This window comes from Panthera uncia, chromosome B1 (assembly GCF_023721935.1).
Source record: "Panthera uncia isolate 11264 chromosome B1, Puncia_PCG_1.0, whole genome shotgun sequence".
NCBI classification, from domain to species: Eukaryota; Metazoa; Chordata; class Mammalia; order Carnivora; family Felidae; genus Panthera; species Panthera uncia.
Genome location: NC_064811.1, coordinates 42619577 through 42638564, shown reverse-complemented (window position 1 = coordinate 42638564; position 18988 = coordinate 42619577). Strand labels below are relative to the sequence as shown.

Genomic DNA, 18988 nt, shown 5'->3' with positions numbered 1-18988 from the left:
TGGAAATGCATTTAAAATATTTTACAAACTAAAATCCCGAGTCACTTTATTTTTTTTTTTTAATTTTTTTTTTCAACGTTTTTTTATTTTTTTATTTTTGGGACAGAGAGAGACAGAGCATGAACGGGGGAGGGGCAGAGAGAGAGGGAGACACAGAATCGGAAACAGGCTCCAGGCTCCGAGCCATCAGCCCAGAGCCTGACGCGGGGCTCGAACTCACGGACCGCGAGATCGTGACCTGGCTGAAGTCGGACGCTTAACCGACTGCGCCACCCAGGCGCCCCCCGAGTCACTTTAAAAGTACCCACAGTCTTTCCAAGTAGAATAATTCTCAATTTTTTTAAACACGGTCTTGTTTTCTTTTAAACATGCACTAGCCAAGTAGAGTAACAGAGAGCCAATGCCCCTCCCCTCCACTCCCCTTCGCACTTCCAAAATCGCCAGTGTTTTCCCCAGAAGCCAAATCTATATTAGATTCCTTTCCATAAATACTTCCTTCCAATAAAAAGACAATACCAAATAATTTCCAAAGTTCTTTGTGATAATCCCTCTTTTATTCTGAGTCTTGCTAAGCAATTCTGCTTACTGACCAACCTGCATAGGTCATTCTATTTAAATTACTGACAGCCTGGGATTGTTTTTGAAGAATTTTTTAACACCCTTTGAAATAACCTGAGTCACCTGGGGTAAACCCAAAGGAAGCTAGGTGTTTTGCCTCACTCAAGAACTTTAAGATAACAAGAAAAGGAGTAAGGGTTTCTCTTTTAGTTTTTCCTATTATTTTTTTTCCACTTGGTTAGGAACAAGACATTCCCTGGCAGGTGCCATTGTATATACCTTTTCCTTTAAAAAAATTTTTTTTTAATGTTTTTATTTATTTTTGAGACAGAGAGATGGAGCATGAGCAGGGGAGGGGGAGGGGGAGGGGGAGAGAGAGAGGGAGACACAGAATCCGAAGCAGGCTCCAGGCTCTGAGCTGTCAGCACAGAGCCCGACGCGGGGCTCGAACTCACAGACTGTGAGATCATGACCTGAGCCGAAGTCGGACACTCAACCGACTGAGCCACCCAGGCGCCCCATATATACCTTTTCCTTAAGTGATTGACTTTTCCTCCCACAAACAGCCACCTTCCCCCCACCCCAACTGCTCATTGCTTTGGGAAGGGCAGTAACCAGTGTCCCTAATTACCTTCTAATTACCCTATAAAGCAGGGCTGTAGAACCCAGGGCAGAATCTCAACATGTCCTAAACCATCCAGGACCCTTATCAAGGCTTGGGGGTTTTGCTTGTTATTGTTTTGGATTTGTTTTTGTTTTTTTTTTTTTAAACAAATGAATTTATGCAGACGGCTACAAGCCTGGATTATCATCTTACTCGACATTTAAAATCTGCTAATAAGCAAAGAACCAAAAATCATCTATGGCCACTATTGGAATTTGAGCCTACAAAATCTGTAATCTCGCTGGCGGTGATGAGGCAGGCAGGGGAGGGAGGGTAATCAGCCCCGGACTTGAAAGCAACTCAAAGTACATATCCGTGGACCTCCTCTGGATTTGCATTGTACATATAGTATGTGTAATACATGCAGAAGTGAGGTCTGTACTTTTCCATTTTGGAAAGTTAATGTCTCTGAATAAGTAACTGCTTGACCAGATTACACTTAACAAAAATCTCATCGCATATGGCATTATAGGAAATACGGCAATTGCTGAAGAATAAAAATCCTAAGAAATTACCCTATCTCACCTTCCAGCGGATTCTTTCCATGGGAGTCTTCTGGCTAACTATAACCCTTTCCTTTTGGATTCATACTTTAACCACTTCCTTAACCAAGATTTAAACTCAGGCCCCAGATCTTCCTCTGAATCAGCCACTCTCCCCCAGAAGTGATGCCTCTTCCTCTAATCCAGTGGTAATGAATATGCATCCTGGCTTCCGGACCAGGGCTGTTCTTTAAATCTTATTACAAATCGTATTACATTAGCATCCACCCCAGCCCTTATCTTCCCACAGCTCCTAGGCTCCTTAAACACAGGGATCACATCTCAGACATCATCACATATTTCGGCATGACAAGTGAAATGGTGTGATCAACGGGAAGCTGCTGAACTGCAATTTCATTTCTACCGCCTTCCCCTACCGGACGGCGGGCTGACCTGATACGTACATCGAGCCATGACCATGAAATGACCAAAGGGAAAGGACAGATGGGAAGGGAAGTCCGGCTGGTGGGTAAACCACAGAGCCAACAATCCACCCCCGAGTAATCAAGGGAGAAGGACTCCCCTCGTCCTTACAGATCTCTCCGCCTACACGCAGCACCACTGGCTTTCTCTCGAAAGTATCCGTCAGTTGGGAGATCAAATAGCAATTTTCTTAGGTGAGGGTTAATTATGATCGATTCCAGTTTCTCTAGACCTCGAACTTCCTTTCGTTCCTCTTACTTTGGCGCTCGGCTAAAGTTACCTCGCCGCACGATCCATCTGTGGCTAGATACCCCCAACCCCCAACAGATCAACAACCCGCTTTGAAGCTGCGAGCTCTTTATTGGCTATTTTCGGCATAGCCAAAACTGGTGAAGAGTGGTGGATCATGTTCGAGTCGAACCAGAATTTAGGGAAGACTCAACACAAAGCCAAAGCAGTGAAGAAGGAAAAACGGCTATTTTATTCAGAAAAGATTCCAGGCAGGCCCAGAAAGGGGTCCTCAAACCAGCTGAGGTAAGCAGGGCCTGACCATTTCAAAATGACAATTATTTGGCTTTCCTCATATTTGCAGCCAAGACCCTATGACTAGCTCTGGTAATGCAATAAAGTATTTTCCAAACCTCAATCAAAGAATTTTCCCTAAAAAAAAAAAAAAAAAAAAAAAAAAAAAAAAAAGCTCAATTTCCTTCTGGGGCAATTTAAACTATTTTCATTGTGCTATTCTTCACTCACATATTACAAATATTTGAAGACTGTCATTCACTAAAACTTCTTCACCTTATCTTCTCTGGCCTAATAAATCCAATTTCTTTAAGTTGCCTGCAAAGGGCCAATTTCCCAAAGCTTTAATCAACTCTGTGTCCTCTTCTAAGCCCAAAATGTCCATTCTGTTCTCTGAGAAAACCAATAAACATCCTTTAAAAATGGCTTAATGCCGGGGCACCTGGGTGGCTCAGTCGGTTAAGCATCTTACACTTGATTTCGGTTTACGTCATGACCTCATGGTTCGTGGGTTCTAGCCCCGTATCTGGCTCCATGCTGAAGGTGGAAAGCCTGCTTGGGATTCTCTCTCTCTCCCCCTATCTGTCGCTTGTGCAATTGTTTCTCTCTCAAAAATAAACTTTTTGATAAAGGTGTAACCCAAAGAATGAAGACAGACTTATCCTCCTGCTATGTATTTCTTTTCACGAAAATTTACTTTTCATCATATGGCTGATACACAACGCACAATTCTTCATAATCCCCATATCCCACCATTGATATTACACAGCTAAGTTCTGTTGATTTTTGGGGTTTAGTTTTGCTCTCACATGGACCTGACCGCCCAAGAAGAATCTCATTTGTATCTACCATCATGTCTGGGAAATGGAGTTTCAAGTTCATGCAGCCTTTAAATAGTCAATAGACAAACACAACAGTGTCCAACATATTCCTCCCCACAAACGGGATGCTCCTCCTCTGACTTTATTTCCATCAATTCCATGGTCCCACCAGTTCTCCCAGTCACCCACGCCTATAATAACTCCCGCTCCCCTTCGCCTCAACCTCATCGTCTGACACACCCAAGATGCCTATAAATTTGCCAAGTGAATTCAGTCGGCTACCTTTATCTTCTTCGTGTCTCGTTAAGTATTTTCCCTTCTTTCCAGAGCACGCACCCTAACACCCAGGCCCTCACCCCTTCACCCAGAGGCCATCTAAAGAGTCTGACTGTCCCTCTATCCAGCTCCCCTCCCCATCAGCACAAAGCTTAGCCATGACACGAACCATCCTGGAAGAGGCCCCTGAGAAACTCTCCTTGAGGTATTTGTACACCCGTGTTCATATCAGCCTTATTCAGAACAGCCAGAAGGCAGAAGCAACCCAGTGTCCATTGGTGGATGAATGGAGAAACAAAATATGGCAGAAACTTATACATGTGCATATGCATATGCATACATACATACACATATACATACATTTCCCTCCTTAAGAAGGAAGGAAATTCTGACATATGTTACAACATGGATGAACCTTGACGACATTATGTTAAGTGAAATCAGCCAGTCACAAAGACAAATACCGAATGATTCCCTAGCGTAGTCAAATTCACAGATACAGAAGATAGAATGATGGCTGCCAGGGGCTGGGGGAGGGGATAACAGGGAGCTGGTGTTTCATGGGCGCAGAGTTTCAGTTTTGCAGGATGGAACGTGGTCTGGGGATGGGGTCCCACAACAATGTGAATGTACTTAACGCGGCTGAACTGGACACCTAAAAATGATCCAGATAGTAAATATTAATGTGTGTCTTTTACTAAAGGGTAAACACACACACACCTCCTTCAGTCTTCATTACCTACAGGCAGGGTGGCCCAAGTTTTCGGAGCAGGTTGGGGACTGGACGGCAAGGTGGAGCAAGCGGTCCTGGCCTAGTAAGCAAAGCCCAGAGAGCCACTACTGGCTCAGATCCACCTTGGCCCTGACCTCTAAGCTCTTTTCAGAATCTGGACCAAACGCAGCATTAAATATCCCCTTCCTACAGTGCTCCTTGTGGCGAATCAAAGAGGCCACCTTTCCAGCCTCTTCCCCTCCCTATCCCCTCCCCCCCGGCAACCATCACACCAAGTGCAAGGACTGACAATCCTCAAATGAGATCTTAATGTCTTATCCCCTATTTCCACATCCCCCATTTTCCCAATCGAAGCCTCACCTACAGACACTCTACCCTCTAACGCGCAGAAATGAATCTCAAATATTATCTCCCACATGGACACTTTGAAAGATCGCTGATCGCTATCATCTGCCCACCAAGACATAAACGTCTCTCTTTTGAAATCCTGCCTGAGCACTTTGCACTTCTTTGGACACCAAATGCGATTCTGGTCAGACGCTGTGCTCTTACTCCATCCCTCCCCCACCTCTAGCCCACACCTACAGTCCCTGCAAGGACCAAGGCCTAGGGAATCATAGATCTTTGTTAAACGGAGTCTGACATGTTTATTGAGCATTTCTTATGTTCAACGCACCCTATAAGTGCTAGAGAAAGGGAGATATTAAACCCAGGAGCACCACTGTGTGTCCGGCCTGGGGCAACAGCCAAGTTCAGCAGGGTCCCTCACTCTTAGGGAAGGCAGTCACAGAAAAGCCGCTCACTCTTCAGGTGCTTTCAATGCTGCATCACACAGGGTTCATGGACCCTATGTGAGCTACCCTTACTTACTCACCTTGAGAAAATGGCCATTTTACAGAGCTTTCCCCTCCTAAGCTTGCATCCAGAAATCTAATCTGTATCCACCGAAACGGGCTAAGAACAAGGCAAAACAAAGAACCAGGGAGGCAAGTAGGCATTGCTTACTAATGGTGGACTTAAAAAAACAAACAAAAACTAGACATTAAATGTATACATTTCATCTTTATACCATAAAAACTCCTCTACATAATCTGGTTTTAAACTATATCCAATTTTTTTTTTCCTGAGAGACAAACCTGCAAGAGGAACAATAAAATCAGCCTAATAGTGAAGTCCCTGTGCTGTCCCCATCAAGGACACCATACTAGGCATGTTATGTGGGTGACCTCACTCACTCTCTTCGGGAGCCCATGCCATCATCTCTGAGTCACATAAAAAGAACTGAAGCTTGGGGCGCCTGGGTGGCGCAGTCGGTTAAGCGCCCGACTTCAGCCAGGTCACGATCTCGCGGTCCGTGAGTTCGAGCCCCGCGTCAGGCTCTGGGCTGATGGCTCGGAGCCTGGAGCCTGTTTCTGACTCTGTGTCTCCCTCTCTCTCTGCCCCTCCCCCGTTCATGCTCTGTCTCTCTCTGTCCCAAAAATAAATAAAAAATGTTGAAAAAAAAAAATTTAAAAAAAAAAAAAAAAAAAAAGAACTGAAGCTTATGGAGAAGTGAAGAGTCTCTTCCCAGATCACACGGCCAGCAAGGGGCCAAATGCATAAAAACCCAGGTTGTCCCTTTCGAACCCCGAGCTGTTAACTCTGATGCCACCTGTGCTGGCTAACAATTTAGCTTCAAGTTTGCAAGCGTCAAAAACCTAGCTGTCAGAAAGATATGCACTGGAGATACCTAACAGTGTGTCGTAAGCAAAATGTTAAGGCTAAAGCATAAGGTGAATGGAAAAATCAGCAGATGTGAATGCTTTCATTGGAGAAATCCTCTGGGTTGTTTGTCTTTCTGGGAGGAAGGAGAAAAAAAAAAAAGGCCAAGATCTGTTCAGTCCCTGAGTAGTGATTCCGAATTGTTAGGTCAAAAGCCATATAAAACTCAAAAATTAAAGTTTACTTCACATTAAAAGCTGTCACGTTAGTACTTACTGGTACCTACTTGCAAAGATTACAGAGAGAAACCGGCAAATTCTACATAGTCACAGAGGTTACTCGTTTATTAGGTGCCGTCCCATCCCAGACCCTGTGCCAAGCATCTGTACAAGAATCTCTTCCTAATCTTTAGGACAATCATATTAGAGTAGGCATTATTTCCATTTCTGGAATAACAATAATTCCTATTTTGCAGATAATAATTATGACTGACATGTATTATGTTTGTACTAAAAGCGTGCCAGTCAGCACGATCCTAAAAATTTATTATGTAGAAGCACGTATACTGGCACAGAGAGGTTAAGTAATTTGCCAAAGTCACACAGCTGAAATGAGGATGAAAAAGTAAGTTCAGCAGGGCAGCCGACTGGCTCCAAGGTCCCAAATGTGTCAGCCATGGGGCCAGCAGACTAACACAAGGCTGTCTTCATTCCCCAGGCCTGTGCTCTGTCCGCTAGGTACCAGCATGGTCCCATCTGCATTCACCAGGGCCTAAGGCTAAATGCCTAAATGTCTAAGGACAGTAGAGAGTGGTATTGCCTAGCGCCTCCTAAAGAGGACCGGTCCCTCAGTTCAAGAGAACAGAGAAATCAAGTTCTTGACATAAATTCTCCAGATTCTTAAGTATTGCCTTGATGTTTCCTTAATAAAGCATCACTTGGGGGTGGGGGGGTACCAAACAGGTTCATGGATTATCAGCTTGTAAGCTCTACTTATTCAGAATCTGAGGTCAAAAGATGGGCTGTTTCATGTCCAAAATGTCCAAAACCAGAGGTACTACAGGCCAGGCTTACTCGGTCCCTTCACTTTCAACAAAGATTTACACTGGCTTTGCCCTGGATTCACACTTGTACCTCTGCTAACTCCCCAGTAGGCCCTCCTCACTCTGGATTTGCAGCCCCCGAAGCTCTCTATTCAGGCTACAGAAACTGCATATGAAATTTTGCGTCTTTAAGGTCCCTTCAAATGTCTTTCAATCCCTTGTTTTGAAAGCTAACACACAGGAATGCGGCAAAATAAAGCACTTCCCACGTCGCAGTCTGTCAACTGTTAAACTAAATTCATTCTGGATCATGCTGCTGTAGCCTTGACCACAGCCTTTCAGGGGTTCCCATCCTGCAAGGCCAGCTCCAAGAATTCCGCTCAGGGCACCGCAGCTCATTTCCTGGTGTCCTTCTTTAATCAGCTGGGGGAGACTTGAGGAAATGAGTCAAAATCCTAAGAGCAGCTTCTAGCAGCTGTCAACAACAGCAGCAAAACCCATCATCAAAACAACACCTGTACGCAAATGCTCTACAAGGGAGCCCACAAAAACACTTGGCCCATTTCTGACGATCCGTCTGGGTGGTAAATCTCTAAGGGGTAAACTGCCCTTCTGTCTCATGGTGCCCATCCGGGGTGAATGACCAGTGGTGTTAACTCATTCCTGGGAGTTTTCACTTTCACAGAGCATGCCCCAAGTATATGATGCGAAGGCCATTTTTATTTTTTGGAAAGGTGGATGGCAAAATATCTCAACTGACTTTTCCACCATCGTTTTAGAGACAGTTTATCTTCATTTCTGAGGGCTTCTGGAATGGCACATCTAACACATACAGCCCTCATGCCCAGGGTTGAGTGCCTGCCTACCCCCCACACAAGCTACATTTAATGACTCCCCTTCCCGGTGAATACTTCCCTCAAATTGAGAACACTTTCACCCACACATCCTAAGAAAGGCAATTCTAGGTCTTTTTCTACCAACATTTGGAAGGTAATGACCTTGACCATCCTGTATTCCCAGAATCTCCAACGATACCTGGCATATAATATGTGCTCATCAAATAGTTTCCAATGAATCTCACAACTGATTCTGTTAAGGCATGTGAATGGTATACAGTTGGGCATATGGGGCTAATCTCAGGCTTTACCACTGACTATTTGGGTAACTGACTCATCCTCAGCCAGTTTCTCTGGCTATGAAATGGTAGGAATTGTAACAGCACTACCTCTAGGGCTTGTTGAGAGGACTAGAAACACCATGTAAAGGCCCCAGCATGGGCCTGGCCCAGTTTTGAATAAAGAACAACTATGTACAACAGACACATAAAGGGAAAGTTAAGGCATGTCAGAAAAATGTGTTGTAATAACACAGCATACATAATTTATCAAGTCATAAGAAAAAAATGTGTGGATGAGTGGGAAAGACGAGAATGGGGATGTGACTTTTCTGGGATCCCTTTCCAAGACCATCATGTTATTCCCAACAGGATCACATCCAAAATGTCCTGTGTCCAGCTTCTGGCTCTGACTCAGGCCTCACACCTGCAGGCACGAGGGGAAGGTATGATTCACTATTCCTTACAGGCTTATCTTGCTGGGCACAGGTGTTGTAAACACTGAGGGGAGCAGTGATGGGGGGTCCTACAGAGCCCGCTCCTCCTTGATTGAATTCAAAGGGAAACCAGGCACACATGTGGATTGAAGAAGACTCAGGATAAACCACACCTCCCTGCTTCAGCGGGGGCAGGGGACCAGTAGGCTACTACCCCCGTGGTCCCTGTGACCAAAAAAGGCAGAGGAATTTCAGGGAGACAGAAAGGAATCGGGGAAAGAATTCAGAAAAATTGGAGTCTACACTCAGAACACTGGAAGAGGAGAATGTGGGACCCAAAGGGTCGTTCCTGATGCAGATGCTTCACTGTCCTCTTGAGGAAATTGGGATCTCCAGAATTGAAACGACCTGCCAAGGGCACACAGCTAATAAATGGCTGGAAAAGGAGAACCAGAAGGGCAGCACTAGGCTTTGTCACTATACCATACTGCCCCCCAGGAGCCAGACCTTTAAATTCCCTTTGCCAAAAATCTGTTCGAGGAAGCCGGATAATTAGGAGGAGGAAGGAAGCAACTGATTCTTTTAATTTTAAAAACGGGGAAACTATTCTGCCCTTGTCTTTCTAGTGCCCTATTCGGGTCCGCACGCATAACTGAAATTAAAAATGCCAAGGCACAAAGACGTAAGGACCAAATGTGTCATTTGAGCTTAGAGCGGTCAAATCCGCCACGGAATCTGGGCACTCACTTATAATCTCTCTCCCGCCCACCCCCCCTCCCCCGCCCCCCGGGTCCAGATGCAAGGCTTCTCTTCCTCCACAGGAAAGCCCTCACAATGCCGTTCAAGCCCGTGAATGAAGAGGCTACACCTTGAGACTTCATGGGAAACTGACCGGTAGTTAATATAGTACCACAATAGTACAAAGCGATGCTTCCTTTTGTAGCCCGTGAATCCCAGTTCAGACTCACTTTCTGCCCACTGCATCAGCGAGGTAAGCCTTGAAGGTCTTTAAAAAATGACCTGGGAGAGAGCAGGGTTTCAGGGGTTACCTGGGCGATCAGCACTCGCTCGCGCACTAGCGACACCCAGAAAAAAAAAAAAGGGAAGAAGGGGCAGGAATCGGAGGGCTTTCAGGAGCCTGCAAATCCTCCTCCTCCACCTTCAGACCTAAGTTCCCGCGCAGATAAAACCGGATTTTCACTACAGCTTTAGGATCCAAGTAAGATTTTGCAGAAAGTTCCACTCCATCTCCCACCCCCGCCCCAGGCGGCCCTTAAGTAGTGTAGCTATCACGTGGGAAGGGGTGTTGCAGATCTCAAAATTCCCAAAGAAAACGGGGACCCGCAATTACGGGTCGCAGACACCTATTCCAGAGGCTTGCAGAGGCCGGCCAGCCTGTCTGGGCATTCTGGCCAGACCCGGGAGGAGACCAGGTCGAAGACCTGAGCGTTCCAGCGCAAGGTCCCTGCCTCCTCTCGGTGCAGGCGGCAAACGCGGCCACCAGCCGCTCGGAGGCGCGTGGCAGGAAAGAAACGGCACCGCGGCGGAAAGGGGCGAGCCTTTGGCATGGGATTTACAAAAGCAAAAAGTCTGCAACCTAGCGGCTGCTTTCCACACGCCCAGCCCAAGTTGTCCCCGTAGCCGCCACCTCTAGGTTCGCGGGGTCCGGCTCCAGAGCCGCACACAGCGCGCTTCCCAGGCAAAATGCCTAACGGGAGGGCCCGAGGACACAGCGAGCAGAGGCGGCAGCGGGTCGGTCCCCAGCTCTGGGGCACAAAGAGCGCCCGCGGTTTGGAAAGCGGCAGCCACAGAGCAAAGAAAAGGCTCTCCAACTTTGCCCTCGGCGCGGCAGAGAACCTGCGGGCTGCTCCTCCAGTGCACCGGTCACACACGCGCAACTTTTAACAAAAGGAAGCAGTGGCCGCGCCTCGCACCGCGGAGATAACGCGCTGGGTGCGGACCCGGGACCCGCCCGCCTGTGCCCCCGCGCACCCCCGGCACAAAAGCAACCCCGAACTCGAACGCAGCCTGCGGCCGCACCTCACCCACTCTTGAGCCCCCTAGCTGCCCTCCTTCCCGGAAGACCCCCAGCTCAGCGCCCCCGCCACCAGCGGCAGGGGCTCCTTGCACAGGTGAGCGAGGCAGGGCGCAGGAGAGTCCCGGGGACGCCTCGAATCTTCCCGGAGGCTGAAAAACAAGGGCACCGGAGGGCCGTCAGCCACCTCTGCCGACGAACCCCTGCGGGTTCGAGCCCTGGGGGGCACAGGCTGCTCCGGGGCGGGGGGTGGGGGGGGCGCGGCCCCACTGTCCGCGGCGCTCTCCCACCTGTCTGGACGCGGAGCAGGAGGAGCAGGACGCAGAGAAAATCCCAGGCGCCGCGAGCGCCTCTCATCGCGGTGGCTGCGCTGGGATCGGAGGTCCGTTCCACGTTCCTGCTCTCGCCCAAGTGCACGGAGCGCTGCAAAGCCGAGCCCCCAGAGCCGCGAGCGCGGAGCAGCGGCCCCTCCTCCCAGCGCCCTCCCCCTGCGCGCCGGCCACGCCCCTTCTCCGCGCCCCTCCTTGCCTCCCCTCCTTCCCTCCCTCCTGGGTCTCGCTCCCTCCTGGCGGCGTCTGGCTTCTGCTCTTTCGACGTGCTAATCCCCGGGGGCTGAGCCGGCGGGGAGGAGGAGGGCACGCTGGCCCTCGCCGCCAGTTCCTGACCCCGGAGCCCCTTCATCTCTCCACCTCTCCTGCTCCCCTGTGATGTGGTCTGGCGATCAGAGGCGGTTCCCGGACGAGGGAGGTGCTGCCCGAGCGCTTTGTGAAGCCCGGCACCCAGTGCACATTAGGGCACGAGCCCGCCACCTGGCAGGTGCTCCCCAGACAATAAAGGTCCAACGCAAGGCCCTCGAGCACGCTCCCGAGGGAAGAGAAGGGACGCGGCTGGTGGCGGAGGTGGTGCGGAAACCCACCGGAATTGGGGCGCGGGGATTACGAATTAGGCCCCCACATTCTCCATTTCTGTTAATCGAGTGGCCCAAGAGAGGCGCCTGGCACCATGGTAAAATGCTGAGCCGGACTGTAGGTAATTCTTTATGCTCAGTTTCTCCACCTGCTCTTAACCGTAATAACACAATTGGTTTCTATTGGTCGGCGTGGTCTCCGCCAAAGAAGCTCCTGCTGAGACTTTCCTGGAGAACCGGGCTTGGCATTCGAGTGGGGAAGAGAGCCTAGTGAAGTTTGCTCTGGGAGCTCGAGTTTTTTAAAAACCCATTTGCGCCAGAATCGTTGTGCTAAGCCCTCTGGGAACGTACCCACCCCCACCCCCTGTAAGGTTTCTCTTCCCCTGTATCAGGGAACAGTTCGGGGGGGGGGGGGGGGGGAGGCGGTAGGGTCTCGGCCGTCCTCTTAGCTGCCCTAGCCTGTACCAGGAGCAAAATTATAGGAAAATTATTCTCTTAAACCAGGTTCCACTCCCTGGGAAGTGCTTTATCCAAGGTAACAACAGTATCTGTATAGGGTTTTATAGTTATTCCTTACTCTGAATATTATTTCATGCTCACAACAGCAGCTTTGTGCGGTAGGTAGAGCCTAATGTGTATTGAGTTTTAAAAGTGGCCCAAGATAGCACAGCAAATAGAGGGGAGAGCCAGTCATTTTAAGACTGACTCCAGGTATGATGACCTTTCCCTATGCATTCTAATAAACCACTAAAACACTTTACCAGAGAGCTTAAGAGTGGAAAATAAATAGGAGGAGCCCATCAGAAAAAGCAGTGGAATAATATAGATACACCTCGACTCTTCTCTAAAATTGCATTCAAAATTTATTATTAATCAGCTCCGACACTCCGCTTTATTTAACATTGAAAGCTCCCCTGTTTAACATTGACCTATTAGGACCTGAGTTAGTTTTTTAAATTATTTTTAAAGCCAGTCACTTAGATCAATACGTATGATTGCCTCTCCTTAAATTTATGTATTCATTCAACAAGCATTTAAGTATCTACTCTAGGGACTGGGAGTACCATTGCTAATAGACAGATATGGGCCCTGCCACAATCCTTATGGTCAAGTGGGAACCCCCACCCAAATGTCCTAGGAAATGTGTCAAGTCATATAGCTGTGGGAAAACTGAAATTCAAAGGTCTCTGTGCTCTGGGCCATCAGACTGACCATGTCTTTTTCTTAGGATGACAGAGATAAAAGCTACCACTCAGAGCAATCATAAGTTTCTGGGATCTTGATTTATTTCTAAAATCCATTTTGTAGTAAGAAAAAAAGTCACTGTGAGTTAAAATATCAACATTATGCCTGGGAGAAAATTTACAATTTTCTTCTTCAATCAACTGATATTGGAGAGGATAACAAGTCTTCAGGAGAGTGGGTGAAAAGAGACCATATTGCAATTTAATTCTAGGCAGGAAACTTCTTAAAAAAAAAAAAAAAGGCAGAATAGAGAATTCCATAATGCTGGACTGTCAGTCATGTTTACCATCCAACAAATAAATATCTGCTGAGCACCTTGGTAGGCACAAGACCTACAAAAATCATAAAGACGAAGTCCTTGCCTAGGCGGATTCACAGTCTGAGAGGGTAAGCAGATACCCAAAAAGATATTCTAATATTTACTAACAGGATTTGTGTTCAACCAATACACGTCAAGTTGGCCACGCTGGTTGATAGAATATTGAAATCCTTCTGTACTGATTGGAAAAAAAGCCACTCCCCTAAACACCTAAGTGCCCCTTCACTCCAGTTCCTTTCTTGAGATACCCCCAAATCTCCTCAGATCCAGCAACTAAAGGCTTAATGTCGGGCATAGTAAAGAGCCTCCAGTCCCTGTGCCTCCAGGGTTACTAGCTATTTTTAGTAATACCTCATGGCAGCTATGTACTAAAAGGAGGCACGTAGAAGGTGCTCTAAGTGATGTGCTATGGGAATAAACTGTATTTCTTAGATCATGTCCAGTAGAAACACAGCAATGGAAACGTTTTACATTGTCAGGTAGGATACATAGGACCGATTCTGTACTCTTTTTTTGTGACAGCCCTGGAGCCTCTTATAAATTATACTTTACATATTTTATTGTTTTCATAACTGTATTAGTGAGGACTCTGGATTGCAACCTGTAGAAACCCAACTCGAACTGACCTAAGCAAAAAACAAAGAAACCTAAACCTTAATGGTTCTTATAACTGCAAAGTCCAGTGACAATAGCATCTTAGACTTTGCTAGAGTCAAGAATTCAGTCATCAACTTGAAGGTGGTGTGGAGTATGTGCGTGTGTGTGCATACACATGCATTTTCCTCCGTATCCATCCTTCAGCAGTACTTTCTGTGCACTCAGGCCTACAGCTTATTATTTCCAGTGTGAGCAGAGCTTCTCTGCCCCCATGAAACCCTCCTATGAAAGGTCTGCCCCGATTTAAGTCACATGCCGATCTGGAACCAGTTGCTGAGGCCTGACCAATAGAATATGATGATTGGCCAGGTCTGGATCGCATGCCCATCCCTGGAGCCAGGGGTTGGAAGTGGATTTCATCCACATTATGAGGTCTAAGAATGAAGAAGGATGTGTCCCCAAAGAAAAACTGAGCTATTCTCACGGGAAAAAGTACTAACACTGCACAAATAGAACAAAAGATGTTTATTATAGTCACACAGTCAAAATCTCTAACTTGAAAATTTTTATATTTCTGATTGTAAAAGTAAAGATGTCTATCCTAGAAAATTTAGGAAATACCAGTGGTGCCTGAGTGGCTCAGTCGGTTGAGCATCCGGCTCAGGTCATGATCTCATGGTTTGTGGGTTCGAGAACTGCGTCGGGCTCTGAGCTGATGGCTCAGAGCCTGGAGCCTGCTGCGGATTCTGTGTCTCCTTCTCTCTCTCTCTGCCCCTCCCCTTCTCATGCTCTGTCCCTGTCTCTCAAAAATAAGTAAACATTAAAAATTTTTTTTTAAGGGGAGCCTGGGTGGCTCAGTCAGTTAAGCGTCAGACTTCGGCTCAGGTCATGATCTCACGGTCCATGAGTTCGAGCCCCATGTCAGGCTCTGTGCTGACAGCTCACAGCCTGGAGCCTGCTTCAGATTCTGTGTCTCCCTCTCTCTCTGACCCTCCGCCATTCATGCTCTGTCTCTCTCTGTCTCAAAAATAAATAAACATTAAAAAAATTAGTTAAAAATTTTTTTTTAAAAAGAAAATTTAGGAAATACAAAAGACCATAAAAAACAAAAATCACCCGATATATAATTACTGAAGAGTTCATTTTGGTATGTTTCCTTTAAGTCTTTTTTCTCTGTTCTTTATAAAATGTTTTTCCTTTATGCAATTTAAGATTTTACAATGTTTGTTAGTTTTCTATCCGTCTTTTTTACTAATCATACCGTAAGCATTGTCCCAAATGATTAAAAATTCTTTGGAAACAGTGTATAATGGCAGTATAATTTTAATTGTGTTATCTACCACAATTCTGGGTGTTTCATTATGTCTCTTTTTTCCATTTTTGTTTCTATCACAAATAGATTACTTGGCGATGAGCATCTTGGTAAATAAAGCTTTTCTGCCTCTGACTATTTCGGAGGGACTCCTAGATGTGGAATTGCTACCCATGGGGTATAATCCTTTTTGAGGTTGCTACTTAATAGTCCTTGCTTTTCCAGTAACTATTTAAAAGTCTTTTGTCCATAAAGTGGAAGAAATGAACATATGATCCTCATTGGTCAACTCTATTCTAACAGTAACCACCCCGTAGTTTATGAAACCTAAAGAAAATAATATATGTTGTTGGCTCAGCTTTCATTGAGTACTTATTGAACACCCTCAGTGTGCAAGATGTGCTACAGAGGCACTAGGAATGCAAAGTTAGAGAAGACACAGATGTGGCCCTCATGGGACTTGGAGAGAAAGGAGGGACACGCACTGTAAAGGGGTCAAAGATTAACCGTTATTCGTACTCTAAGGGAGGTATGCACAGAGTGATGTTCGAACACAGATGAGCATCTACCTCATGTCGTAGAGTGAGGCTCCCCCAAAGAGGTAGCTCTTAGATCCTTTTTTTTTTTTAATGTTTAAATGTTTATTCATTTTTGAGACGGAGAGAGGGCACGCGCACATGAGTGGGGGAGGGGCAGAGACAGAGGAAGACAGAGAATCCCAAGCAGGCTCCGCACATCAATGCAGAGCCCGATGTGGGGCTTGAAGCCATCAGGCATGAGATCATGACCTGAAATCAAGAGTCCGTGGCTGAACCAACTGAGCCACCCAGGCGCCCAGGTAGCACTTGGATTCTGAGGCATCAGAAGGAGAGGAAGACAAAGCAGAGAGGGGAGAAGTTTCCAACAGTAGAAAGCACAAGTGTGAAAGGGGCCGGAGGCGTGAAAGAGCACCCGGAATCTGAAGAACCCCAAGTCACGTGGCCCAGCACAGCTTGTTTAAGAGATAAAGACCCATCCATGCCGGGAAACGAGAAACGTGAACTTCATCCTCTGAACTCTGAAGAGTCGCGATAAAGTGAGCTGAATCAAATTTGTGGAAGGGAGAATGTGAGAGGGGACACGGACAAGGGTGAAGGAAAGTAAGAGACCCCATCAGAGTGCTGAGGAAAGTGAGCGCAGTTTCCCTTGTCAACTATAGTGTGCTTCCTGGAAGCAGGTTTGAATGGCAGGTGAAGGTCTGGTGGTTGAGCCTGTCGGGTTCAAGGTGCTTGCGGACTTCCTGAAAGCTAGAGATGCAGGCCTGGAGCTCAGACGGGACCAGGCTGTAGGGAGGTGGCTGCAGCCAAGGACTAGATGAGGCCCCCCTAGACGGTGCACCCCACCAGGAAAGCGGAGGGCTGAGGTCAGCCCCTGGGGAACCACCCACATTTAAGAGACAGGCAGAAAAAGAGGATTCCACAAAGGAACCTGATAAGCAGGGGTCGGAAAGGCCAGAACAGAGAGGGCAGTGGCAAAAGGAGATTTTCAGGAAAGTAGGAGCATTTGGGGGTAATCTGTCCCTTTGGGAGGTCAAATAAGATAAGGACAGAAAAGTCTCCAGTGGCATTTGTAACCATAATAGGAACTGACAATGCCTAGCCAATTCTGAATTCTTTGTATACACTAAATCACTTAATCTTCCCGGTAACTCTTCCAGACAAGACCTTCCCACTATACAGTTGAGGAAACCAAGGCACAAGGAAGTTAGATAACTTGCACCAGGATTTGAACCCGTGGTCGGCTGAGTCCATGGTCCCTGTGCTTAATCACTGTGATAACTCATTTTTCTGGTTAACCTAGAGGTCTTTGGTGACTAAATACATACTCTCACACTCACTCACACATGCACTCACAGACACACGGAGTTTGTGGGGCCAGAATCCAGGCTGCAGTGAATGTAGCAATTCATTTAAAGTAAAGAGGTGCAGGGGCGCCTGGGTGGCTCAGCGGTGAGCATCCGACTTTGGGTCAGGTCACGATCTCCAGGTTTGTGAGCTCGGCCCCACATCAACCCTGAGGATCATGAGTTCAAGCCCCGTGTCAGGCTCTGTGCTGACAGCTCAGGGCCTGGAGCCTGCCTGGGATCCTGTGTCTCCCTCTTTCTCTGCCCCTCCCCTGCTCACAGTCTCTGTCTTTCCCTCTCAAAAATAAATAAACATTAAAATAAATAAATAAATAAATAAATAAATAAATAAATAAATATAAATAAAGAGGCGGATGTAATGGTGGGGTGCTTGGGTATCTCAGTTGGTTAAGCATCGGACTCCTGGTTTTGGCTCAGGTCATGATCTCAAGGTTCCTGACTTTGAGCCCCCATCCGGCTTTGCACTGACAGCAGGGAGTCTGCTTGGGATTCTCTCCCTCTCTTACCCCCACGAGTGAGTGCAAGCCTGCACGCTCTCTCTCAAAATAAGTTAACGTAAAAAAATAGAAATGAAATGGTATAAGAAAGGAGAGATGGGGTGAGAGACTGAGGGGAGACTGGGGGCCTGGAGCTGTTCCTAGGCTGAGATGAAAGCACCAGAAGGGAAAGATATTGAAGATTCAGCTGGCAGGGGAGGATGATTAGAAAGGGGAAGTGGAAACAATTTAAAGCCAAGGAGGTGTGTGTATGTATATATATATACACACATATACATATCATATGTATATATATATATTTATACATATGTGTGTACACAAACACACACACATATGTATATATATGTATACACACATATATATTTATATATATATGCGTGTATACACACACACACACACACACACACACACACACACAGTGAAACCTTGGTTTGCGAGCATAATTCGTTCCAGAAACATGCTTGTAATCCAAAGCACTTGTATATCAAAGCGAATTTCCCCATAAGAAATCATGGTAACTCAGATGATTCGTTCCCCAACCCAAACATATTCATATAAAAATGATTACAATATTATAATATAATACAAAATAATCAAGAAAATACTAAATATAAAGAAAAATAAATTAACCTGCACTTACCTTTGAAACCTTTGGTGGCTGATGTGAGGGAGACAAGAGAGAGGAGGGTTATTGGGTAGGACGACTTCCACTATCACTAACGGAATCACTCCTATCTGTTGGCTCAATGGAATCTTTTTCTTTTCACGCAACTTTAACAAGGAACCTATCCAATGACCCAGAAGGAAGTAGAACATTCCTAAGCTTACTCTTGTATGGAAGAGTAAAGGACTGTCCACAGGTGCTCTGAAGTGACAAAAAATACTCTAGTGCCAGTCGCAGTCACCTTCCAATGTTCTGAAACATCACTGATTTCTGCCGAACACCGAGCATCCGTGCATAGGAGATGATCACCCACAATCCCACAGAGAGAGAGAGGGAGGGAGGGAGAGGGAGAGGAAGAAGAACCATAGGCTCAGTTATGATCATGTGACGTTCAGGATCTCATACTACTGGTATTTCAAGACATCACTCGTTTATCAAGTTAAAATTAATACTAGAAATGTTTGCCGGTCTTGCAGAACGCTCACAGAACAAGTTACTCACGATCCAAGGTTTTCTGTATATATATTTATATAGCACCTAGTACCTTATACGTACTATATATACAAGTATATATATATATATATATGTATATACAGAATATATAATATATATTATATGTGTATATATATACATGTATATATATACACATATAATATATATTATATGTACATGTATT

At 46.2% G+C, this 18988-nt stretch overlaps 1 protein-coding gene across 1 annotated transcript in view; it reads right to left on the bottom strand.

Annotated features, from left to right (window-relative positions):
* The window catches only part of KIT (KIT proto-oncogene, receptor tyrosine kinase), an 87218-nt gene extending 75862 nt beyond the window's left edge, over positions 1 to 11356 (bottom strand). The window contains exon 1 of the mRNA XM_049630475.1: positions 11159 to 11356. Within this exon, the coding sequence (XP_049486432.1) occupies positions 11159 to 11225 (67 nt within the window). The 5' untranslated portion in view covers positions 11226 to 11356. The remainder of the gene's footprint in view (positions 1 to 11158) is intronic.
* Positions 11357 to 18988: the final 7632 nt, after the last annotated feature.